General features: G+C 40.4%; 8 protein-coding genes and 2 non-coding genes across 20 annotated transcripts; 6 read left to right on the top strand and 4 right to left on the bottom strand.

The window, feature by feature from the left end:
* The first annotated feature begins 149 nt into the window (after window positions 1-149).
* Window positions 150-3791, top strand: LOC108848904 (uncharacterized). 10 transcript variants are annotated; one of them, XM_057003661.1, is made up of 10 exons: window positions 150-377; window positions 1168-1248; window positions 1421-1538; window positions 1631-1699; window positions 1814-1929; window positions 2016-2070; window positions 2166-2289; window positions 2366-2422; window positions 2510-2604; window positions 2708-3791. In XM_057003661.1, the coding sequence occupies exons 2-10, from the start codon at window positions 1178-1180 to the stop codon at window positions 2807-2809; spliced, it is 807 nt and encodes a 268-aa protein (XP_056859641.1). In that variant the 5' UTR covers window positions 150-377; window positions 1168-1177; the 3' UTR covers window positions 2810-3791. The 10 variants fall into 10 exon arrangements, with proteins under 10 accessions (XP_056859641.1, XP_018478185.1, XP_056859661.1 ...); XM_018622683.2 differs by lacking the exon at window positions 150-377 and adding an exon at window positions 722-1060 and having other exon boundaries at window positions 1168-1234; XM_057003681.1 differs by lacking the exon at window positions 150-377 and adding an exon at window positions 722-1060 and having other exon boundaries at window positions 2366-2413; window positions 2712-3791.
* Window positions 3600-5283, bottom strand: LOC108838947 (uncharacterized). The gene is made up of 5 exons (XM_018611829.2): window positions 4995-5283; window positions 4690-4910; window positions 4446-4617; window positions 4187-4364; window positions 3600-4111 (listed from the first exon to the last, which is right to left on the bottom strand). The coding sequence occupies exons 1-5, from the start codon at window positions 5088-5090 to the stop codon at window positions 3861-3863; spliced, it is 918 nt and encodes a 305-aa protein (XP_018467331.2). The 5' UTR covers window positions 5091-5283; the 3' UTR covers window positions 3600-3860.
* Window positions 5284-6948: 1665 nt separating this feature from the next.
* On the bottom strand, window positions 6949-7731 carry LOC108841295 (photosystem II repair protein PSB27-H1, chloroplastic). The gene has a single exon (XM_018614072.1). The coding sequence runs from the start codon at window positions 7673-7675 to the stop codon at window positions 7145-7147; it is 531 nt and encodes a 176-aa protein (XP_018469574.1). The 5' UTR covers window positions 7676-7731; the 3' UTR covers window positions 6949-7144.
* Window positions 7732-8816: 1085 nt separating this feature from the next.
* Window positions 8817-12024, top strand: LOC108841317 (probable protein phosphatase 2C 1). Of its 2 annotated transcripts, none has more exons than XM_018614097.2 (6): window positions 8817-8997; window positions 9984-10426; window positions 10510-10845; window positions 10916-11033; window positions 11106-11329; window positions 11410-12024. In XM_018614097.2, exons 2-6 carry the CDS (start codon window positions 10193-10195, stop codon window positions 11881-11883), a joined length of 1386 nt encoding a protein of 461 aa, XP_018469599.1. In that variant the 5' UTR covers window positions 8817-8997; window positions 9984-10192; the 3' UTR covers window positions 11884-12024. The 2 variants fall into 2 exon arrangements, with proteins under 2 accessions (XP_018469599.1, XP_056859605.1); XM_057003625.1 differs by lacking the exon at window positions 8817-8997 and adding an exon at window positions 9052-9189.
* Window positions 12025-12136: 112 nt separating this feature from the next.
* On the bottom strand, window positions 12137-12208 carry TRNAQ-CUG (transfer RNA glutamine (anticodon CUG)). Its single transcript has one exon. It is a non-coding gene; the product is annotated as a tRNA-Gln (tRNA).
* A 54-nt stretch (window positions 12209-12262) lies between these two features.
* On the top strand, window positions 12263-14363 carry LOC130508241 (pentatricopeptide repeat-containing protein At1g03560, mitochondrial-like). The gene has a single exon (XM_057003614.1). It carries the CDS (start codon window positions 12315-12317, stop codon window positions 14316-14318), a length of 2004 nt encoding a protein of 667 aa, XP_056859594.1. The 5' UTR covers window positions 12263-12314; the 3' UTR covers window positions 14319-14363.
* A 149-nt stretch (window positions 14364-14512) lies between these two features.
* On the top strand, window positions 14513-17078 carry LOC108861222 (secretory carrier-associated membrane protein 2-like). The gene is made up of 11 exons (XM_057003639.1): window positions 14513-14683; window positions 14774-14878; window positions 14953-15015; window positions 15089-15122; window positions 15207-15329; window positions 15422-15484; window positions 15564-15657; window positions 15744-15789; window positions 15876-15943; window positions 16068-16116; window positions 16200-17078. The coding sequence occupies exons 1-11, from the start codon at window positions 14630-14632 to the stop codon at window positions 16350-16352; spliced, it is 852 nt and encodes a 283-aa protein (XP_056859619.1). The 5' UTR covers window positions 14513-14629; the 3' UTR covers window positions 16353-17078.
* On the top strand, window positions 17064-19617 carry LOC130508239 (uncharacterized). Its single transcript, XM_057003610.1, has 3 exons — window positions 17064-17912; window positions 18069-18146; window positions 18254-19617. The coding sequence occupies exons 1-3, from the start codon at window positions 17073-17075 to the stop codon at window positions 19478-19480; spliced, it is 2145 nt and encodes a 714-aa protein (XP_056859590.1). The 5' UTR covers window positions 17064-17072; the 3' UTR covers window positions 19481-19617.
* Window positions 19618-19999: 382 nt separating this feature from the next.
* LOC130508252 (beta-glucuronosyltransferase GlcAT14B-like) lies at window positions 20000-22457 on the top strand. The gene is made up of 5 exons (XM_057003631.1): window positions 20000-20183; window positions 20356-21207; window positions 21291-21366; window positions 21657-21772; window positions 21863-22457. Exons 2-5 carry the CDS (start codon window positions 20556-20558, stop codon window positions 22369-22371), a joined length of 1353 nt encoding a protein of 450 aa, XP_056859611.1. The 5' UTR covers window positions 20000-20183; window positions 20356-20555; the 3' UTR covers window positions 22372-22457.
* A 138-nt stretch (window positions 22458-22595) lies between these two features.
* On the bottom strand, window positions 22596-22667 carry TRNAD-GUC (transfer RNA aspartic acid (anticodon GUC)). The gene has a single exon. It is a non-coding gene; the product is annotated as a tRNA-Asp (tRNA).
* Window positions 22668-22995: the final 328 nt, after the last annotated feature.

The raw sequence follows: 22995 nt of genomic DNA, 5'->3' as shown, positions 1-22995 counted from the left end.
TTCTTCGTGATGGGCCTAGAGATGGGCTTTATTAGAAAAAACTATTTTATTGTTGATAATACTGTAACTAACTGAGCTGATCACCGTTGATTAGGTTTGAACTAATTTGGTGGAAGGGAGAAGAAGGCGGCAACTTAACGGTCGATGAAGAGATTGGAGAGAGGAAACAAAAAAGAGAAGGAAAACACTTCTGGATCACAACTCTCTTCATCATTTTGCAATTTCTAAAAGTTGCAAAATTACAATGAAGGATTTCATTTTCGTTTCTAATTTATTTTTCTTTCTTCTTCTTCTTCTCTCTCTTCTTCCTTGCTCATCGTCACCGTGTCTAGACCATCTGTTCCTCCTCCATTGTCTTGTTCCTAAGTCAATAACAGGTAACTTTTCCCCCTCTTCGACCTTTTAATCATCATAATGATTTTTTTTGCAAATGATGTTTTCAAGGTAAATTGTAAAGTTTCAAACTTTACATAGAAAGTAATGAAAATAGAACCCCTTTAATTGCGCTATTGTGTTAGTTACACCTTCTAGAGAAACCTTTTTGAATCCAATTATACCAAAAATTTGACTAAGTGAAAAAATAATGATGAATTGTTGATTTTTTTGAGAATTGAACATGAATGAATAATTAATCGTTCATTACCCTTTTGATTTTATCTTTTTTTCTAGTATAAAAATTACAAACTTATATATAACAACCTAAAATTCAGCCTAGCTTAGCTTAAACGTGTTAAATAATCACGGAAAATATTTCTATTTTTACAAACTCTTACCTGTACGCAACCAAAAAAAAATACTAAAACCTATCTGTGATCAACTCACCTCTGTATAAATCTTCTTCCTTCACCTTATTTTACAAGTTTCTTCAGCGAAGTCTAAGCTTTTGTACCATCCAACTTTGCATAATTAGTTTTTTTTTTCTCAAAACGAATTACTTTGATTTCTTATTCCCATACTGTTGTTTTGATGACTCCGTAATCATGTCTTCGTCACTTCTTTCATCTTTAAAGTAATATACCATATTATTGTTTTCTTCGATCAAAGACACCATATCAATCTTGTAAGTGAGTAAGCATCAGTCTAATTTTCTGGTCTTTCCAAGTTCTAAAATAATGTGCTCTCCTAATGTCAAAGACAAACATGTGTCTGGATTATAAATGTGTGCAGGTAGAGGAGGATGAAGCGTGGGAAAGGCGACAAAAAGGGAACAAAGAACCGAGATGTCAGCGGTCAAGTAGTTCCGCTTACGTAATAGCTCAATTGTCTAAGTATATGCTTTAATGAGTATCTTTTGCTAGAGATCACGGTGTATAATGATAACACATTTTGTGTGATTGTGTGTGTGAGAGAGAGTGATTAGTTTATTACTAATGCAATATTGGTTAGATCCATCAGCTCATTATGTATATAACTGTTTCAGTGAACCGGTGGTTGTAGCTACGGCTGTGGTTGGAACAAGATCATGGATAGGAGGGCTCTTTACACGCTCCAGTAGACGTCAAGACAAGTCAATCGACTACACTTTGTCTCCTCTTCAGGTTAAGTTTCATATACCTTCACATATATAAAGAGTTAAGACATCAAAAATAGTTCGTAATATTTTTTGGATTTTCTAATCAACCATATATAGGAGGAAAGACTTCAAAAGCTGCAAGATCGTTTGCTTGTACCTTTTGAGGAGACACGTATTGACCATCAGGTAGGTGTAATTGGTCTTATTCTTAATATGTTCAACGGTAACCGAGCAACATAGAGAGATATTGTTTATGCTATAAACATCTTGTGAAATGTTTTGCATTGTTAATGACGGCAGGAATCATTAAAAGCATTGTGGAATGCTGCATTTCCGAATATAAGTCTCACAGGCTTAGTAACAGAACAATGGAAAGATATGGGATGGCAAGGTCCTAATCCATCTACCGATTTCAGGTAAGATTGTGGTGTGTTAAACATCATCTTAAGGGGAAAATACTTGGGGGCTAAACCGTGTTTTTGTTTAAACATTTTGTTTGAAGGGGTTGTGGATTTATCGCTCTAGAGAATTTGTTATTTTCCGCAAGAACATATCCGGTAATTAAAACCTAATAAACATGTTCATATATTGCTATGGCTTCCTCATGTTACATGAATATTTGTATGAAAATTTGTCTATACAAAATTTGAAGGTTTGTTTCCGGAGGCTATTACTGAAACAAAGAGGCGAGAGGGCAAAGTGGGAGTACCCTTTTGCGGTGGCCGGAATCAATATCTCCTTCATGCTGATTCAAATGCTCGATTTACAAAACACTCGTACGTCCAAGTTTTGTTCTTGTATATAACAATTTCGACTGAAGAACTTTAAAATTATTGTTTTGTTGTTACGCAGCAAAGCCGAAATGTCTTCCGGGAATGAATTTTCTCAAACTCTTAGAAGGTAAACAAAGTATGTTATATATATTCTTTTTACAAGTTAGTGTATGATAATCTTTGAACATTAATCAAGAACCATATCCAAATAAAATTATTACAGAAGACGAGAATGCATTCGATGTACTGTATTGTATATCATTCGCGATGATGGATGCTCAATGGCTTGCGATGCACGCTTCTTACATGGAATTCAATGTATGTCTCTAGTTTATCTCTCCTTTGTAATAACATTTGATGATTATCTTGAAGACTGATGATGCTTGTGTTTACGTATTTAATGTGATTGTATATATGTCAGGAAGTATTGCAGGCGACACGGAATCAGCTAGAGAGAGAGCTTTCTTTGGACGATATTCATCGGATTCAAGATCTCCCTGCTTATAATCTCTTGTTCCAATAGATTTTTCTTCTATTTAGATGTGTACATTAACTGGATTTATGTATTTAAAAAACGATAATCAATGAGACAACAAATACTAAAAGATTGAAAATGAATGACCATGTTACATATCTTTTCCTTGGTCAAAGATCTATATGATGCATATACATCCTTGTTTTCTTCTAACATTACTGATGATGAATTGATGATGATGTTGGTGTGGAAGGAAACTAAGAAGTTAACGTGGAATCTTTGACTTGTGTAGTTTTAAATAATCAAAACTCTTACCGTTCGTCTATAATAGTAGTAAAGATCTTCACTCTTCAGACCAGTATTGTCCCTGTCGAGTGTCGACATTAAATTTTTCTCATCCTAACCCTTATTTTGAAAAGTCGGGGTCTGATGTATGACCTATTTGTATATTCCCAAATGAATATTAAAAAAATAAATAAGATAATGTTCTTTACGTCTGCATTGGAGTTCGAAAGTTTGATATTTTGATCTTATCCTCAGCATATGACAAAACAGAAGGGATCTACTTTAAAAACCTAACGTGAAGGATAAGATTCCTTACCAGTTACAACCACATTCCCACGATTCGTATACAATTCGAAATGTCTATTTCTTGGAGCTGGACATATTCATTCTTTTCAAAACTAATTTTATTAATATATTGTATGTAATGTTTCATTACGTATGCTAAGATTCATACTTTAATTTTTTTTTTTTAATATTTGAACTGTTAACATGATTACTACTTCAGTAACGGTGCTGAGGCACAAAAAGTTATGTTCCTCTCGACAGTGTTAGATAAACTTACAAGAAAGCATTTACTCTGTTTCAAAGACGCAAGTAACAACGATTACTCTGTTTCAACAAGACAACAAACTCTCTATATACTGACATATACTTTTTTTCTTTCTCAAAAGGTTAGGTATCTTCTTAAAACGCTATATCCTAACCCAAAACGCTAACAAAAGCCAGATCACTCTTTTTTTTTTTTTAGAAAACGCCAGCGGTTCCATAAACAAAAGGAAAGGATGGGACTTTAAGAGAGAAAACAAACATGGTTTTAGCCACCACGAGGAGTCATTGACATGGTGCAGAAGTAGTTGAAGTCATGATGTTGGACCCTAAGTTGTTTCAGCCAAGAATCCGCAACGCTGTAAAGCGAAGCCAGTCTCTCTTGGTCATCGTGGTCATGGGAAAGCCAAACATCGCCTTGCATCTTGTAAGTAGCCATCCCAAATGGGACCAGACTAATGTCTTCCCCTTCCTTCCTCATCCTCTTTTTCTCCCCTCCATTCTCTTCCGGCTCCATATCTGGTGATGTTATCATTTCTAAGCATTAAACACCATTGTGAAATTGGGAGAGAGAGAGAATGTGTGGATGAATACCTTGAAAAGAAGAAGAAAGAGTGTGGTAAGTGAGGAAACAAGTGGACAAGTCTTTAATGGTTCTCCCCATTGGTATATGATAAATAGGGTACCAAGCAACAGACATCCAGCTCGCTGGAGAAAGATCAACGCTTCTCAACGACATCAATCCCGGATACCTTTGAGCTAACTCATTGATCTGTTGTAATCAAAAACCATCTTCCAAGTGTCAAACCTAGCTCTCACATTAGATGGAAACAAGCTTTTTTATCTATTTTACCTTATCCATGAGAGGAACTCTGATATAAGGAGGTGATCTGTCAAAGTACTGGAGATAAAGGTAACCCAAACGATCATTCAAATGCAAGGCGACCTCAAGCCCTTCCTCGGAGACACTCTCATCGCTACCTGAATCACTAAAGGGATACCTATCCCCATCTTCAGACTCTTCCCTAATCAAACACCAGAAGATTCCAATCAAAAAAGATATCTCAAAAGCAATAAAGATTCAAACTTTCAAAAACCTGATCAAGGAGGAGGAATGAGAGGAAGTGAAAATCTGGATGGCGGAGAGATAAGGGACGTAGTACTGAACGAGAGATTCGCCGTTGGTGAGATGAATAGGGACACTAGCTCCATAAGCGCTCCATTCATCGTAGCAATCCCAGAGATCACTCAGCCTGAAAAACTCGACATTTTCTCTCTCCCATGGATGCCACAATCGGTTTAGTGATCTAATCTCCGCCTGTAGATGAAGATAAACACATCAATAATGAGGAGATTTGACATTTGACAATCGAAACGTTTCTAGATAAAGAAAAGGACAAACCTTTGGGAGAGATTGAGGAGGGACTAAGGGTGTTGTGCAATGAAGGAAGCGATCAAGATTCGATTTTTTCGGTGACCCTTTGGTGGCATTCACCATGATATGATTCTCCGGAGAAATTGATAAATGGAGAGAGAGAGATGGAGAGGCAGGAGAGAGGATTCTGATTTCTGAGCTTTTGACGTTATGAAGGCTGGATTTTTAAGGGACGAGGAAGAAAAGAGGAATGGAAGAGAAGAGAAAATGGAGAAGGAAGGACGATCACAATCTAGACGACAATGTGTGTGTAAGCAATCAATATCGAATATTTTTTTCTTATTTTATTTTTATTTTCTCCCTTTTCTCGTGTGATTCTCTCGTGAAATAGTTGACGCCACGCGTCGAGATCTCTTGTGCTGAATAAGATTAATAAAAAAATTACACGGAGAAGATGAAAGATAAAAAAAAATAAGGTAAAAAGCCAGTAAGAAATAGATTTTCCCGGGAAAGACAGAACCTTTTCTCCGGGAACCAGGTACAAAGAGAAAAAAAAAGAACGTTTGCTTTGCTGGAGATGATCGTCTCTGTCAAAATGCTTTTTTTTTTTCCTTTTAATATAGTTTGCAGTTTTATCTCTCTGTCTGGATGTTTTAAGGGATATGATCAGAGAAGACAGGACACAGTGAAAAAGGTAATGCGGAAAATAGTCAAAGAGTTATGCTTCATCGTCCACCACTCACCACTTCTCATTTTCTTCACGTGCTTTTGTCGTTGCTATATACAGTAGTTTATAAATAAAAGTCCAATCATATCGAAATCTATGCATGGACTGATCTTTTATTATACTTACTTCATTATCTAGACGTCTAAAGTTTTAACCCCGGAAATAGTGCGGTACATGGCTTAAGAAAATATGATTTGATGGTTTCTTTTTTAAAAAACTTGGAGAAAACATATAGTTCTACTTCTAGTAGCTTTTGGTGACGCAGACGCAAAAACGAAAAAATAATTTCGTAATTTATTATTACGGTAAATATAATAATATATTTCCACCATATGGAAGAAAATTAATATCTGACCTGCACTGGTACCTTATTAAATATCGTTGACAATGGGAAAAAACGTGATGCAAAGATTTTTAATTACTTGGTACATAAAATTAGGCGTAGTGGGTTATACAGCAGCCAGCCACCACCGTCATTATCTTACACTAATTAACTTTAACGTATTGGAAAGGTCATTAATCAGTAGTAGTATTAGAAATTTAGAATGCATGCACTTACACGTGTTGCTATTAATTACGTTGAACTTAGCAAACAGCTACAGTTTACTAGGACTCAAACCAAATCCAATCCAAACAGAGTGATACTCCATGAGATGCAAGATTTTTAAAAAATAAATGCGAGCCATGTGGTAGTTGATTTCACATGTATACCTACATGTGAGATGTTCGTATGATTTGGGTAGTTGTGGAGCTGTGGTCACCTAAATACTAAAACTACCAAACCACACACTTTGTGGGCTTTGCAGATGGGCCATTGAAGAGGCGTTCATAAGCTGGACCCTTTTCTTGATAGCAATTAATGAAAGTGAACTAATTTCGGCCTTTGGGCATTCAAAAATGTAAGTTACACTTCCCTCAATTTCAACGCCACACCACAGCTGAATAAACTGCATTACACTCTCAATGTGAATTTCTCTATATACTACCATGGAAAGTTATATCTTGTACAGAAACTTAACGTTAGTCGATCTTTTGAGTTATGACCCACAGATAAAATGTCGGACTAAACTTAGAGTTACCACTAGTTTGACGATCCATTGACTTTGCAGTTCTTCATAAAGTAACTGAAAGTTCTTCAAAATAACTAACATTGACAGTCTAACACATATTGATCTTTTGGTGGTAAATTCCAGAAATCAAGAACTGTTAAAGAGGTAGTGCTCTGCTCACACACTAACAGTATATACACTTCAATTAGAAAATGGAATTCGTTATTGTAAATGATAATTAAGTAAATTATCATGAAAGTGTTTTACAAAAACAAACGAGCAAATTCAAATTTTTTTTTTCTCTTCTCATATAATCCAATATGCATTTAAGGGTAAAAGAAAACTTCATCAACAAGGTACTTGAGAAGAAGAAGAAGAAATTGTTAGGGCTCACTGTAGATTTATCTTCCTCTCGAGAGAGCTTTCTCAGCAGTCTCCATCTCTTCAAGAATCCTCGCCTTCCTCTTCGCCGGGATCGGAGCCGTCGGTCCAAAACTCACATAATGTCCGGACACAGCATTCAACGCCGAGTAGATATCCCTGAAAGACGCTTTCCCGAGAAGAGCTTTCTCCTTCCTGTACTTGGCAACCCACGAGTTCGACGCTTCTCTCAGCTCAGCCACCGCGTCCGCCACATTAGGATCCGTCCTCTCCATCGAGAGCGTCGTCCGGACTTTGGAGATCACCGCCGACGTATCTTTCACGTACTCTTCGTCTTCGGCGGCGGAAGCCGGCGACGGAGCTAGAAACGGGAGCGATTGCGTTAGAAGAAGCGTCGATGCGGCGGATATTGAGAGTACATCGCGGCGGAGGAGGTTGTGACGACGTGGAGGAGGAAGAGGAGGAGATACGGAGGCGGTGATGACCGGTTTATGCTGCGTTGGAACAGAACTGGGTTTGAGAAGAGTAGCTGTCGCTGAAGCTGAAGCCATTGTCGGAACTCGAGGAAAGGTGTACGAGTGTGAAGAAGAGTTTAGTAAAAATGTCTTGGGAGTGCTGGATTTCGGACGCGTGTCCTTATCTTCTTATCCTGACTGTACGGTTTTGGATGATAAGAGATATGGAAGATCCAAGTCCAACAATGGAGTCTCTCTGTTCTAGATCTTCTGGGTCCCACTGCCATGTCAAGGTATTGTCTTTATTTTTGCGATTGGGTCTCTTTTGTTATCAAAGGCCCAAACATTTTAATAAAATAGTGGAAGCCCATACATTTAAATAAAATAATGGAGGCCCATAAGTCTAACCCCCCACCCAATCAGTGACTAATCTGCATGGTCTCATGGATAGACACTTTTGATAATGATGTTGGAGGATTAACTTAGACCCACAAATCACGTGACATTCTATAATTTCTAATTGCTGTCATACACATGGGATGATGAACTTTTTTCCCTCACTCTTTTTCCAAAGCTAATTATAATAAACTTTCTAATGAAAATAATAATAAAGAAACTTTGGAATAAAAAGATAAAGAGCTTTTATAATAAAGAGTGTATTCAATTGGCCAGGTGTGAAAAGAGAAAATAAAAAGGAAAGAGTAATGCAACTAGGACTAGTCTACGTGAGAAGTCCGTGAACCATACGATTTGTCAACACATAACTAAGTGGGAAAGAAGCTGTGACCTGTCATTAACTTTTTGTTATAGTTGAAATCACAATCGAAATAAATACGTAACGTTATGTATTTGGATTTCACGATTTTCTAACCACATGAAAATGATTTATCTATTTTAAATATACTGTAGGGAGTTCAACGAGACATCAATGTTCGGTTCTTTACATGTCGACTACCACCAACCATATTGTCTAAGAAACATGCACTTCTATGTGTTTGTAAAATGAAATCTAATGTTGTATAAAAATGGTGAAAATGCGCGAAACAAGTACACAGATAACAGAACTGGCAAAGTGGTAAGTTGGAAAGAATAACAAAATAAATGTAAGAATAGAAGTAATGATTAGTAGTAATATGATAGGGGCATGGAGGAAGCTTTGATTGATTATGATATTACATGAAATAAGCGAAAAACAAGAAAAGATTCTGTGGGAGGAGCTCTTTGTTTTTTATGTCTATCTTTTGCTAATTCGCTTTCTCCAATTTAATGAGATCTCACCCATATCTCCGACGACTACAACTACTTCACCAATCACACACAACTCTCTCATCTCTCCATCTTTCGCACTTCAACTAGTCTCTGTCTCTGCATAATAGTTTTCATTAATTATTTCCAGACGAACCTCTATCCACCCAAAGGTTCGTCCTTTTTGCTCTGTTTTGGTCCAATTTCTTCAAAAATCTTTCATTCGATTTCTCTTTCTGAATCTCACCACTCTCGTGTAGACTCTGTGTGATCTGTCATTTCGCTTGGATCGTTCGAGTTTCATAGGATCTGCTCTGAATATTTTTCTTTTTTCTTTGGTTTGTTGTCAGTCTCCTTTTTCTCAGGTCTGCACTTATTTCGAGTTATCGATGAAGTTCTGAGATCCGTTTATATCTGAATCGTATAACTGAAAAAAGTGAATCGCTTTTGCACTTGGAAGATACCACCTTTTTTTGCTTTCATCCACACCTGTTCAATAGAATCTCCACTTCAGTTTCCTATTTTAAGATTCCCCTGTCTCTAGACATTTTACCAGAATCTATGGATTTTCATAATTTTAGGGTTTGCATCATTAACATACATGTCTGTATATTAAAACGATGATCTCTTTATGGGGGTTAGGAGGGAGCCTAACGATGATCTCTCCGAGGAGGTTTTAACTCTCTCACTAACTACTCAGATAAAGCTTTGAGGATCAGCATTCTCATTTCATGATTTCATTAATAATTGCAGTTTGCCTCTCATAACAATCATATGTGCCTTTTAACACTAATAGGGAAACTCTCTCTTCTTGATTTGCATGTCTTTCCTGTGTTTTCCTGCCTTTTTTTATTTAACTTATTAATCAAGGAGTAGTGAATTGGATACAATAAGAGTCTATTGCAAAGAGACCACATGCTTGGGCTTTCTTTTTTATGACTTGTTGGAGTAGTGAATTGGATACAATAAGAGTCTATTGATGGGCTTTGGTTGAATGACCAAACAATAAGGACAGGCTGTTTAGTAAAATATAAAATTTTCTATTGCAAAGAGACCACATGCTTGGGGTTTTCTTCTTTATGACTTGTTGGAGTCTGCTGTTCTTTTGGAACTTTGCATTAAACAATTCACTAAATCATTTTTTCTGCATTGTTTTCAGCTGACGCTGGTCCATACATCATCATTGACCAAGATTCGAAGAAAAGGTTTTGCACAGATCAAGAGTTTCTTTTTTTAATCCAGAAATAAGAAACTTGTGTGAAGCTCTTTGATTTGACCAAGTGTGCTGGTGAAGCGTTTACATCGAGATATCCGGTTTTGTACTATCTCGCTGAGATCAGATTCATATTTTGTGCTTGCATTGACCCAATGGGAGGTTGTTTGTCAAAGAGCAATGAAGAGCCTATGTATCGCCCCTGCCTCGGGATGGGATGTTGCGGGAGCAAAATGGGGAGGAGGACGTCTTCAGGCCGCATCGTTTCGCTTAACAACTTGGTCTCTATTCCTAACCGGATCACCAGCAACGGAAAGAGCAAGAGTTCTTGCATTTTCACTCAGCAGGGACGCAAGGGAGTTAATCAGGACTCAATGATCGTGTGGGAAGTAAGCTTCTTCCTCCTCAGTGATGTTTTACTAGAGCTTTTGTGTCAATGTTAAGCAAGGGTTTGGTGTTTGTGTTTCTGTAGGATTTCATGTCTAAAGATGTGACATTCTGCGGTGTTTTTGACGGACACGGTCCTCATGGTCATCTTGTTTCTCGTAAAGTGAGAGAATCTTTGCCTGTGAGGTTACTGTCTTTCGTGAATTCGATTCAGTCGAAGCAAAACGTTTCAAACAAATCAGATAGCCAAGAAGCTGACAAGAAAGAGGAAGAAGAAGCTAGTGAGGAGGAGGATAAGTTGAAGCTCTTATGGGAAGAGGCTTTCTTGAAAGCTTTCAGTGCTATGGATAAGGAACTGCGTTCCCATCCTAATGTGGAATGCTTCTGCAGCGGCAGCACTGCTGTTACAATCATTAAACAGGTTAATCTTCTTGACAACAAAAAAGATCTCTTTGTTTACGTTGTATTGGTTTTGATGTGTGTGTTTTCAGGGGTCAAACCTATTCATGGGAAACATTGGGGACTCTCGGGCGATACTTGGATCCAAAGACAGCGATGATTCAATGGTTGCAACTCAGCTAACAGTTGACTTGAAGCCTGACTTACCAAGTAATAATAATAATGCTTTTAACAACATTTTTTTTTTATCTTGTCTGATTGTTTTTCAAATGGTGTTACTAGGGGAAGCAGAGAGGATCAAACAGTGTAAAGGTAGAGTGTTTGCGCTGGAAGACGAGCCAGAGGTGCCACGAGTCTGGCTACCATATGATAATGCTCCTGGATTAGCCATGGCTAGGGCGTTTGGTGATTTCTGTCTGAAAGACTACGGTGTGATCTCAGTACCGGAGTTCTCTCACCGTGTTCTCACAGATAGAGACCAGTTCATTGTCTTGGCCTCTGATGGAGTAAACTTCGCTGAAACTTTCTTTTCAGGTTATCTTAGCTTTAATGAATTACTTTTACTGATGCTTCCAAGCTTTGATAGGTATGGGATGTGCTAAGCAACGAAGAAGTGGTTGAAGTGGTGGCATCAGCACCAAGCCGAGCATCAGCAGCTAGGCTAGTGGTGGATTCAGCTGCACGAGAGTGGAAGCTGAAGTATCCGACTTCGAAAATGGACGACTGCGCAGTAGTGTGTTTGTTTCTAGACGGGAAGATGGACTCAGATTCATCGGACTACGAAGAGCAAGGATACTACTCGTCAGCAACGAACGCAGTAGAAGAATCAGAGGAAAGCCAGGTGAATGCAGCAGAACCGTGTCTTCAGAGAAACGTCACAGTAAGGGCGTCAACAGAGAACAGCAGTTTCGGTAATGTGAATGCAGAAGCGATTAATGATGTTGCAGAGAAGGAGAAAACTAAGGAAGGTGAACAGAACTGGTCCGGACTAGAAGGAGTTACTAGAGTGAACTCACTTGTTCAGCTTCCAAGATTCTCTGGAGAAAATCCCAAGACTTGAGAGAGAGATATGGCTTTTTCATTGTTTCACAAGAATTGATTTTATTAGTTCCAAAAGAAAAGAAAAGTTTGCTGGTTGCATGCATCTATTTGCCTAATCAAATTCATAAAATGTAAATGTGTTAGCTTCTTGGTATGTGCCTCTTGATTGTTCAAACTCTCTAAAAAAAATCTCACAGCTTGGTGAGAGAGAGTGGTAAAAAAAAAATTGTTCTTGGAAATAAAAAAAAAAATTGTTCTTGGAAATAAAAAAGAGGTCCCACCGAGAATTGAACTCGGGTTACTAGATTCAGAGTCTAATGTCCTAACCGCTAGACCATGGGACCGTTGTTACACCTTCCTTCTTAAAACTATAAAGCCAAAACCGTAACGTTTCGAGTACTATATGACGAATGTCGCAGCCGCATTGGTGGTAGACTGAGAAAACCACCGATGCGAAGACTTTCCCGGAAACCCTTTTCCGTCACTGCTCCGAATCGTCCGCGTAGCTCTTCAAAATGCTTCCGTCTGCACAAAGACGACACCTTTTTATCGTCGGAAGGTTCAAAAGGCTCGCCTTTACCAAGTGTTCGGTGGCTGTTCAGTGGTGGTGGCACCACCAGTTCGCTTCCTCCACCGGAGTGGATAGAGCCCTTCAACGACGTCTCCGATCTCGTGAAATCGTCTCGTAGCCTCAAGCCGTCTCCCTGGGTGAGTCAAATTCTCAACCTTTTAGATGGTTCGGAGTCGATGGAGTCAAACCTCGACGCTTTCTGCCGTAAGTTCCTCATCAAGCTATCTCCGAGTTTCGTCTCTTTCGTGTTGAGATCCGACGAGGTTGTTCGCGAGAGAGGACAGCAGCACGTTGTCGCTTGGCGGTTCTTTAATTGGGCTGGTAAGCAGAAGAAGTACGCGCATACGCTCGAGTGTTACGTCTCATTGGTTGATGTTTTGGCTATGGAGAAAGATGTGGATAGGATTAGGTCTCTCTGTGGAGAGTTGAGGAAGATGGAGTTTGCTTTGAGTGTTTGTTCTGCGAATGAGCTGATCAAGAGCTTTGGGAAGCTTGGTATGGTGGAGGAGTTGCTGTGGGTGTGGCGCAAGATGAAGGAGAATGGGATAGAGCCCACTTTGTATACTTACAACTTCTTGATGAACGGATTGGTCAGCTCGATGTTTGTTGACTCCGCAGAGCGTGTTTTCGAGGTTATGGAGAGTGGGAGGATCAAGCCAGACGTGGTGACGTATAACACGATGATTAAAGGTTATTTCAAAGCGGGGAGGACGCAGAGAGCTGTGGAGAAGGTTAGGGATATGGAGACGAGAGGTCTCGAGGCTGATAAGATTACTTACATGACTGTGATCCAGGCGTGTTATGCTGACAGTGACTTCAGCTCTTGTGTGGCTTTGTATCAAGAGATGGATGAGAAGGGGCTTGAGGTTCCGTCTCATGCGTATAGTTTAGTGATCGGAGGGCTTTGCAAGGAAGGGAAGTTGAACGAAGGGTACGCTGTTTTCGAGAGTATGATCCGTAAAGGTGTTAAACCGAACGTGGCTATATACACTGTTTTGATTGATGGTTATGTGAAGTTCGGAAGCGTTGAAGACGCGTTGAGGCTTTTAGAGAGGATGATGAGAGAAGGGTTTGAGCCTGATGTGGTGACTTATTCGGTTGTCGTGAACGGTTTGTGCAAAAACGGGAGAGTGGAAGAGGCGTTGGGGTATTTCGAGGCTTGCCGGTTCAAAGGGTTGGCTATCAACTCGATGTTTTACTCTAGTCTTATAGACGGGTTAGGAAAAGCGGGTCGAGTAGATGAAGCTGAGAGGCTTTTCGAAGAGATGTCTGAGAAGGGATGCACTAGAGACTCGTACTGTTACAATGCCTTGATAGATGCGTTCACAAAGTGTGGGAAGGTTGAGGAAGCGTTGGCGTTGTTTAAGAGGATGGAGGAAGAAGAAGGCTGTGATCAAACGGTTTATACGTACACTATACTCATATCAGGAATGTTTAAAGAGCGTAGAAACGAAGAGGCGTTGAAGCTCTGGGAGATGATGATAGACAAGGGTATTACACCGACCGCAGCTTGCTTCAGGGCTTTGTCGACTGGACTTTGTTTGTCGGGGAAAGTGGGGAGAGCATGTAAGATACTGGATGAGTTAGCTCCGATGGGTGTGATTCTTGATGCAGCGTGTGAAGATATGATTAACACGTTGTGTAAAGCTGGTAGGATCAAGGAAGCTTGTAAGTTAGCTGATGGGATCACTGAGAGAGGGAGAGAAGTGCCTGGGAGGATCCGTACTGTTATGATAAATGCTTTGAGGAAAGTTGGGAAGTCTGATTTGGCTATGAAGCTGATGCACAGCAAGATTGGGATTGGGTATGAGAGGATGGGTAGTATTAAGAGGCGTGTCAAGTTTAGAACTTTACTTGATAGCTTTGATCATCATGACTTTTAAAGCGTTAATGTTTGTTCTTTTCCTAAATATAGCTTCCGGTTTGGCTTCTGTTTCAGTAAACCGGGACCAGATTTGTGAAACTTACCTGTTGAATAGGTGTTAGAAACGAAGAGAGCACCCTTTAAAATGCCTTGAAGTTCTCTGGCGCGCACAAGTGGCACTAGTTTTGGTTCCTCTCTCTGTGACTATTAAGTACTCCTTCGTTGAAACATATTCTCACTGCATTCTTGATTTCTGTCAACATCCAACGACCTCTGAGAACTCTCTCTTGAATATACTTCTTGATCTATCAATAACAAGCAAGCTCAAAAATGGCACGACAGGATCCTAATCCATTTGCCGATGAAGAGATCAACCCTTTTGCGGTAAGGAAGCTCTCTGTTTCTTGAATCAGGAATCAATTGACTGATCTTTCTGTAATCTTTTAACACTTTTGGTTTTCTAATGTTTTTTAGAACAATACAAGTGTTCCTCCTGCAAGCAACTCCCATCTCAAGCCGCTTCCACCTGAACCTCATGATCGTGGTGACACAGTTGATATCTCTTTGGGTTCCACCCAGGTACCACGTCTTCAATATACCTCCTACGTTTTTGCCTTTAAATGCTTGCTCAAAAATGTGGTTTCTGTTTGAAGGATCTTCGAGCTAAAGAGATAGAACTTCAGGCTAAGGAGAATGAACTGAAACGGAAAGAGCAGGTAAATTTTGGACAACTAAAGTTTCCATGTGAATTGAATTGATCTCAGTCTTCTTCTTCTTGTCATAATGCAGGAGCTTAAAAGAAGAGAAGATGCAATAGCACGAAGTACACAACATTCTATATCGTCTAGTGATACTTCTTTAGGGGGTATTATTTGTAGCTAACCTGATACGGCTTGTTTTTTGGCAGGTGGAGTTGTCATTGAGGAGAAGAACTGGCCAGAGTTTTTTCCTCTAATTCATCATGACATTTCTAACGAGATTCCTATTCACTTACAGAAGATACAATATGTCGCATTCGCCTCATTATTAGGTAATGCATAGACCACCCTGCAACAAATCCTGGACTTGTCCAGAGTCTAGTCAAAACTTAACAGTCTAATTAAACTACTGAACTATATGCAGGGTTGATAGCATGCCTCTTGTGGAATATTGTGGCAGTAACTGTAGCTTGGATCAACGGAGGAGGTTTACTGATTTTACCACAAATGATTTTGATTAATTCCACTGGTCATGTTCACTCATCTGATTCTTCTGATGCAATCAGGTCCCACTATATGGCTTATGTCAATCATCTACTTCATTTCTGGTGTCCCTGGGGCTTACGTCTTATGGTATCGTCCTCTTTACCGCGCTACCAGGTACAAAAATCATCTCTATTAAGTATATGTTGTAAGATACTAAATGAGTCAGTAATACAATTGTGTACACTTACCTACCTATGCAGAACTGATAGTGCCCTGAAGTTTGGAACTTTTTTCTTGTTTTACATGGTAAGTTAAACCATATCCCCCCATTGGTAAATTTCCTCATGCATCAGAGTTCTTTCGATGTTTAACACTGTCTTGAACGTTTTCAGTTTCACATTGCGTTCTGCGGCTTTGCTGCAGTTGCTCCACCAGTCGTCTTTCGAGGAAAGTCTCTCACGTAAGAGTTTTCTTCTATATGAAAGCATCTGAATCAACCTCTTTCGTTTGTCTTTTGATAAGACCTTTTTGAGTCTCTGAGGAAGTCCATCTGATTCCATGTATTGTTTGGGTTTTGTGGACAGAGGTTTCTTGCCAGCACTTGAGTTTCTAACCAGTAATGTTGTGGTTGGGGTAAGTATTACTTCTGCTCATTTTACAAGTACTTAACTTCGGCTTGCAAGAGTCTTAACCAATCTCTTTTCTCCTCTTTTCAGATATTGTATTTCATTGGGGCGGGGTTCTTCTGCATCGAAACACTTCTCAACATTTGGGTGATTCAGCAAGTATATGCATACTTCCGCGGGAGCGGCAAAGCTGCACAGATGAAGCGTGAAGCTACAAACTCGGCGTTGATGCGTGCACTATAGAGCCAACACTCTTCACTGGAAAAAAAAAATCTATCAATGGTGGCTTGAGGTCAAATCTTGAATTCTCCACACAACATTTGACACAACACCATTCTCTCTGCAAAGTCTAGACTGCCAATTGTTTTTTGTTTGAATTGCTTTTGTAAAAGACTAAATCAAATACATGGAGACCTCAAAGCCAAAACTCTGTCGTTTGATTGTCAAAAAAATATATCTTCATGAATGATAAAAGCAAGATCCCTAGTGGGATGGGGGAACCTTTATAGCTCTCTAATGAAGCCATCAGTTCAGCTCTGTTCAATAGTCTTTGAAACTCATCTTCTCACCATTAACCTGCGAACCTATAGACTTGTACATGTTACTTAGAAGCACATAACTCATGTAGTACTTTAGTTTTAATCTTCACCGAAGAAAACAACAAAGCCATGTCATATGAAGTGCACTATGCAACTATATATTATAAATTTATACGCATTAAAATAAAAATATATAAAGGAAGAGAAGAAAGGAGACTAATAAAAACCCTAATTGGCAGTAGTAGCACACACAACACACAAAACAGAGTGCTGCTCTTAAAACCCTAACGAAACCTGCGATAAACCCTCAGGCCTTTTTACCCAACAAGTCGGTGCCTTTATAAACTTAAGCCGCCGCTTAAACATTGGAAAGTCATGTTCTTTCACTTTCCTCTCCTCGCTCTCTCTTCTCTCCCTTCCTGCCATGGTTGGTTTTCCAGCTAAACAAGCTAAACCCGTTGAAGAAGAAGAAGAAGTAGAGCTACCAATCGATCAAGACTCCAAGGTCAAGGACGCTCTTGATTTCCCTTGCATCGATTCCTATCTCGACTTCGATTCCTGCAACTGGCTCGGGAACAATCCCAACATCGACGAGTTTGGCGTTAAAGATACGGACTTTGACTTTTTCGAGGACGAGATGGAGGCGATCGGACAAGGAGGTGAGGAGGTTCAGAACACGGTTCTGTCTGAGGCAGAGCCCAAGCTTTGTGATGACGTGGCGGCTGAACAAGCTGTGGAAGAGTTAGGTAGTGCTGTTTCTGACAACTCTAAGCCAATGGAAGATGTGTCTGCGTCTGTTGATTGTCCCAACATGAAGTTGGATGAGCCAGAGTTGAAGAAAACGGATGTGTGTTTGGCTTTAGGGTTGGAGAAGGTTAGTTTGACCACGGGTGATGATGAGAAGGGGAAAAGTATCAGTATTATTGCTGAGTCTGAGAGCGAAGAAGCCTCGAGCTCTTCTTCTTCATCGAGCTCCAGTGGTAGTTCCAGCAGTGAAGATGAAGAAGAAGAAGAAGAGAGTGATGAGGAGGATAGTGAAGAAGAGGAAGATGAGATGGTCATTGTGAAAGAGGATGGTGTGGCAGGAGAGCTTGAAGAGGGTGAGATAGAGAGTGCAGATGAGGTTGAAGAAGACGAAGATGAAGATAGTGATGATGACGATGACGATGATGAAGTGAATGAGATGATTGCTTGGAGCAACGACGAGGATGATGACCTAGGTTTGCAAACAAAAGACCCTATAAGGTCAAAGAATGAGCTCAAGGTACCTAATACTTCACCTCTTCACATTCACAATCGCTCACAGCTATTAGTGGTTGATCTTTTTCTTTATTACAACAAGAAATCTAAAGTACCATTCACTATATTGTACACTACTGCCTGTTTGACATTAAGTCTTCTTTGTGTTTAATTTTTGCAGGAGCTTCCTCCAGTTCCAGCTGTGGATGTGTCTCTGGAACCTCATCACATCACGCTTCCTGTTGGAGTTGTTCTTTCGGTATCATAAACATAACCTCTACTCTACCTGTATTCTTATATGCTTCTCTGTTTGGTGTCTTTGGAATCTGCTGGCTAATGGAACTCCATGTGATTTCTATATTGCAGGTGATGGGCGCACAAGTCATAGTGGAGGGAATGGAGCAGCACAGTCCTTTGACAGAAGGCTCTATCCTATGGATAACGGAAAAAAGAACGCCGTTGGGACTTGTGGATGAGATCTTTGGACCTGTGAAGTGCCCTTACTATATCGTGAGGTTCAACTCAGAGAGCGAAGTGCCAGAGGGTGTTAGTCAAGGCACACCCGTCTCGTTCGTCGCTGATTTCGCTCAGCACATTCTCAACATCAAGGAGCTGCAGAAGAAAGGCTACGATGCATCTGGAGATAACGACGAGGAGATACCAGACGAGCTCGAGTTCTCAGATGATGAGAAAGAAGCTGAGTACAGAAGGATGCAGAAGATGGAGAAGAGAGGGATGATGATGAATGACCAAAAGAACGGTAACGGAAGAAACAAGAAGAAGAAGAACAGAGAGCACGGAAGGCCTGAGAACCAGGGGTCTAGTTCTCTATCCTCAAACCGTTGTGATCCTCAGATGGGTGGTGGTCCGGTTTCGAATCATCAGGCAAGGCCTCCTCAGATGGACGGTGGTTTTCCTCAAAACAATGGAGCATGGAGACCACCCCAGAGTAATCAGCAGAACCCATACCAGCTTCCTCCTATGCGTCCTCCTAATCAGATGGGAATGCCCAATCTAGGTCCAATGCAGCAGATGCCTTTGATGGGAATGCAAAATCAGAATCAAATGATGTTCCCACCACCGCAGTTCAATGGTGGCATGAACTTTTTTCCAGGACAGGGTTCAGCGCCATGGCCTGCGTTACAGAACTGTTTCAACCAACAAGCGTTTGGTGGGATGGGTCGGGGTATTCAGCATCCACAGTTACCTAATGATCTGAGTTTTAACATGTTTGCTGCTTCTCAAGGTTTTCCAATGCAGCGGCCTCAGTTCCAAATGCAACCGCAGTTCCAATCTCGCCCACCCAACCCAATGAACCCGCCATTCCAAATGCTGAACAACAACAGGCCACCGTCTCCAATGAACCCGCAGTTCCAGATGCAGCCACAGTCTGAGATACGTCCACCATCCCAAGTCCAGCAGCACTCACCAACTAACCCGGAGTCCCCAGTGCAACAACAAGAACAGTCTCAAGGGTTTAGCAACGGGCAGTCTTCTGAACGGGGAAGAGGCCACCGTGGTGGTCGTGGCAGGGGTAGAGGTAGGGGTCGTGGTGGTAGGTTTGGTCGTGGACGAGGTCGTGGTCGGCAATAGTCTGGATGAAGCTGTTTTTTTTTGTGAAGCATATTATGATGTGTCAATCAAAAGCATGTTTTTAAATTTAGTTTTGTATGCCAGTTTTTGTTTAGACAACTCAGCTATGATTGAATGATCTTTTTCTTTTCCGCACATTCGCTGATTGCTACTAACAGTAAAATCAAAACCTTGTACCAAAAGTCAGGTCAAAGTGACTGCAGTCACCTACCACTAGTCCAGATTTCTTTTTTCTCAAGAAGTTTGAAAAGAAGCAGGAACAGTGTTTTTTCTCTCGCCGTTAATATCGTTACTTATCTCTAACGCGTTCGTTTAATACGCTGATAATGACACGTGTACGACAACGGTTGTTGGCTGCGAGTGGTCCACCATCATTAATTTCTCTACTGATTTTAATTAAAAGCTTACGCCTCGGAAAATGTTTGATTTTTTAAATTAATTGCCATGTCTTCTCTTTCGGCGCGTCGATTTCACATTATTATCTCTTTGAGACAGACAGCTTTGATTCCGTAAGACAGTTTCGTTTCTCCCCCAAGTTTGTCCATAAATGATTGATCTTTTTTTCAAATCTCTTCTTCTCTTTGCCCACTTCTGAAATTGAATCATTCCAATAAGAAGTTTATAAAACTCTTCTTATCCTGCGTTGATTTTTCTGCTTTAGCGTCTGTCTCTTTCAAAACAAGACGTGTCTTGTTTCTTTAAGGTAAAACTCAAGACTTAAACTTGAAGTCTCTCCTACTTTGGATTGGATCTGACTCAGCTTTTTATACAAAAAAATCAGTTTTCCTTTTTCATTGGCTGCATGCCCAAAAAGTCTCTCTCTCTCTTTCGGTTACTAATTTCGATATTTTGAATGTTCTTTTTATCTTTTCCAGATTCCTCTCTCAGTCTAAAGCAAATCTCTTCTTGGGGTGTGGGGTTCTTGAGAGGGGTTTTCTAGAGTTCTGGTATTGATTTTGAATCTGTGATCAGATAGATAAGCTTGGGAGGGGCTTTGATGCTAGTTTGGTATTCTACCGACAACTCCGATCTCCTGTCTGGTCATATCTGATAATTGGGGGTTTCTTATAGGGGAATGAGAAAACTGTATAGGAAGCTGGTTTCATTCAGAGACCCATTTACAAGAGCCAAGAGACACGTGAGCTCATCATCATCATCACATTCAGGGTTTAGGTCTTTCAGCGACAGAAGATGGATGTTCCCTTTCCTAGCGACCTTGTTCATCTCCATCACTCTCCTCACCCTCTCCATCTCCGGCGGCTTTCACTCAGAAGAAGAAGAAGAACATCCTTTACCATCAGACGTTGTTTCAGAGTCTAACAAAGACTACTTTGTAGAATCTAGTTTCACAAAACCAAATGTTAATAACAATCCAGAAGACCTTCCTAGGCTAGCTTACCTGATCTCGGGGACGAAAGGAGATAGTCACAGGATGATGAGAACCTTGCAAGCCGTGTACCATCCTAGAAACCAGTACGTTCTTCACTTGGACCTCGAGGCTCCACCTAAAGAGCGGATGGAGCTGGCGATGTCTGTGAGGAGCGATCCCGTTTTCAGTCGGATGCAGAATGTGAGGGTGATGTCTCAGTCTAATCTTGTTACTTATAAAGGTCCTACGATGATTGCTTGTACTCTCCAAGCCGTTGCGATTTTGCTGAGAGAGAGCTTGCATTGGGATTGGTTTCTTAATCTTAGTGCCTCGGATTATCCTCTCGTAACACAAGATGGTTAGTGACTGACTGACTGAATGAATGTTGTGTTACTTACTCCTACCTTGTCTTATATGGCTTTTTCTTTTATGATTATGTAGATTTGTTGTATGTCTTCTCAAACATGTCGAGGAGTGTCAATTTCATTGAGAATATGCAGCTCACTGGTTGGAAACTGTAAGTATATTAACCATAGAAACTAACTCTTTAGTTTATCCTTTTTCCTCCGTTTCATAATAAGTGTCGTTTTATAGTTTTATTTTTGTTTTAAAACAGTATAGTTTTGTGTTTTCAATGCAAAATTCGTTTCTAACCTCATTGTATTAGTGTATTAATTAGATAGAAAAATGTATTTAGTGACAAAATTGGAGTTCTTAAGTAATTTTTTTAATTTACTTGAAGAACACACTTTTGTGAAACAGAGGGAGTATATGTGTGTGGTTAAGACTTGTCTTTTGTTGTTGCAGGAATCAGAGGGCTAAGTCAATCATAGTTGACCCTGGCCTGTACCTATCAAAGAAATCTGACCTAGCTTGGACTACTCAGCGACGATCACTTCCTACTTCTTTCAAGCTATTCACCGGTTAGTTAGCTTCTTTGGATCTCTCACAGTTTCATTAAACTCTTGAAAAAAAGTCCTAAAGATGATCTTCTTTGTCTTTGATTTTCACAGGCTCAGCTTGGATAATGCTGACACGGTCTTTCCTCGAGTACTGCATCTGGGGATGGGACAACTTCCCGAGGACGATACTAATGTACTACACCAACTTCGTGTCATCTCCCGAAGGTTACTTCCACACGGTGATCTGCAACAGCAAAGAGTTCGTCAACACCGCGATAGGACACGACCTTCACTACATTGCTTGGGACAATCCTCCCAAGCAGCACCCTGTCTCTCTCTCGCTGAAAGATTTTGACAACATGGTCAAGAGCAAGGCTCCGTTCGCGCGTAAGTTCCACAAGAACGATCCCGTGCTGGACAAGATCGATAGAGAGTTGCTGGGACGGACGCACAGGTTCTCGCCGGGAGGGTGGTGTGTAGGGAGGTCGGATAATGGGAGTGATCCGTGCTCTGTGCAAGGGGATGACTCGGTTTTGAGACCAGGACCTGGTGCTGTGAGGTTGCAGGAGCTTGTTCAGACGTTGTCTTCTGAGGAGTATAGGAGTAAACAATGTTCATGAATGTTTGAGGTTTCTCTAATGATGATGCAAAATGTCATGTTGTATATTACTTTTTTGGTTGATTATCAATTTTGGTTATAGATTGATATATATTCAATGAGTAAAGGTAGTGAAGTGTAGAACCATCTCTTAATGTGCTTTTGTAGGCCATAAGTGAAGTGCCATTGATACTGGATTCCAAAAACAAGCTTAAGTAGCTTTAACAGCCCAAAAATTTAAAAATGCGCCGTTGCCGGGGATCGAACCCGGGTCACCCGCGTGACAGGCGGGAATACTTACCACTATACTACAACGACTCTGTTGTTATTGTTAATTAACCAATACTAACAAACATTAACTGCACTGTATGACTTGATCTGCACTAAACTGAACTCTTAGCAGTTGCACGCTTCAAGCTGCACTAAACTGATGTCTCTCACTAAACAATGGAGCTCTTACACGGACCGAGGAAACCATGAACAAGCTCTCAGTCTCTTGGCAGGATGCGCGCTACTCGATGTGTATGTATGGTAAATGCGTTATCTGTTTCTCACGCTCGCAAACTGTTCGACGAAATTCCTCAGAGGAATGCGGTTGTGTGGAGCGCTATGTTTTCACATTACACACATTGTGGGAAGATCAGGG

This window comes from Raphanus sativus, chromosome 1, assembly GCF_000801105.2.
Source record: "Raphanus sativus cultivar WK10039 chromosome 1, ASM80110v3, whole genome shotgun sequence".
Classification (NCBI taxonomy): Eukaryota; Viridiplantae; Streptophyta; class Magnoliopsida; order Brassicales; family Brassicaceae; genus Raphanus; species Raphanus sativus.
Note: the sequence above shows the minus strand (reverse complement) of the source record. Positions and strands in the feature narration are given on the sequence as shown.

Bases quoted from the DNA above. Each gene is read 5' to 3' on its own strand.
- LOC108848904 (XM_018622964.2), top strand. From the start codon at position 1,141: ATGTGTCTGGATTATAAATGTGTGCAGGTAGAGGAGGATGAAGCGTGG. The intron at 1,700-1,813 runs GTAGGTGTAATT...TAATGACGGCAG, and splicing joins AGACACGTATTGACCATCAG to GAATCATTAAAAGCATTGTG. The intron at 2,605-2,707 runs GTATGTCTCTAG...TATATATGTCAG, and splicing joins CTTCTTACATGGAATTCAAT to GAAGTATTGCAGGCGACACG.
- LOC108838947 (XM_018611829.2), bottom strand. From the start codon at position 5,090: ATGGTGAATGCCACCAAAGGGTCACCGAAAAAATCGAATCTTGATCGC. The intron at 4,911-4,994 runs GTTTGTCCTTTT...CTTCATCTACAG, and splicing joins CTCCTCAATCTCTCCCAAAG to GCGGAGATTAGATCACTAAA. The intron at 4,618-4,689 runs GTTTTTGAAAGT...GTGTTTGATTAG, and splicing joins CATTCCTCCTCCTTGATCAG to GGAAGAGTCTGAAGATGGGG.
- LOC108841295 (XM_018614072.1), bottom strand. From the start codon at position 7,675: ATGGCTTCAGCTTCAGCGACAGCTACTCTTCTCAAACCCAGTTCTGTT.
- LOC108841317 (XM_018614097.2), top strand. From the start codon at position 10,193: ATGGGAGGTTGTTTGTCAAAGAGCAATGAAGAGCCTATGTATCGCCCC. The intron at 11,034-11,105 runs GTAATAATAATA...TGGTGTTACTAG, and splicing joins CTTGAAGCCTGACTTACCAA to GGGAAGCAGAGAGGATCAAA. The intron at 11,330-11,409 runs GTAAACTTCGCT...AAGCTTTGATAG, and splicing joins TTGTCTTGGCCTCTGATGGA to GTATGGGATGTGCTAAGCAA.
- LOC130508241 (XM_057003614.1), top strand. From the start codon at position 12,315: ATGCGAAGACTTTCCCGGAAACCCTTTTCCGTCACTGCTCCGAATCGT.
- LOC108861222 (XM_057003639.1), top strand. From the start codon at position 14,630: ATGGCACGACAGGATCCTAATCCATTTGCCGATGAAGAGATCAACCCT. The intron at 15,016-15,088 runs GTAAATTTTGGA...GTCATAATGCAG, and splicing joins AACTGAAACGGAAAGAGCAG to GAGCTTAAAAGAAGAGAAGA. The intron at 15,944-16,067 runs GTAAGAGTTTTC...TTTTGTGGACAG, and splicing joins TTTCGAGGAAAGTCTCTCAC to AGGTTTCTTGCCAGCACTTG.
- LOC130508239 (XM_057003610.1), top strand. From the start codon at position 17,073: ATGGTTGGTTTTCCAGCTAAACAAGCTAAACCCGTTGAAGAAGAAGAA. The intron at 17,913-18,068 runs GTACCTAATACT...TAATTTTTGCAG, and splicing joins GGTCAAAGAATGAGCTCAAG to GAGCTTCCTCCAGTTCCAGC. The intron at 18,147-18,253 runs GTATCATAAACA...TCTATATTGCAG, and splicing joins CTGTTGGAGTTGTTCTTTCG to GTGATGGGCGCACAAGTCAT.
- LOC130508252 (XM_057003631.1), top strand. From the start codon at position 20,556: ATGAGAAAACTGTATAGGAAGCTGGTTTCATTCAGAGACCCATTTACA. The intron at 21,208-21,290 runs GTTAGTGACTGA...ATGATTATGTAG, and splicing joins TCCTCTCGTAACACAAGATG to ATTTGTTGTATGTCTTCTCA. The intron at 21,773-21,862 runs GTTAGTTAGCTT...TGATTTTCACAG, and splicing joins TTCTTTCAAGCTATTCACCG to GCTCAGCTTGGATAATGCTG.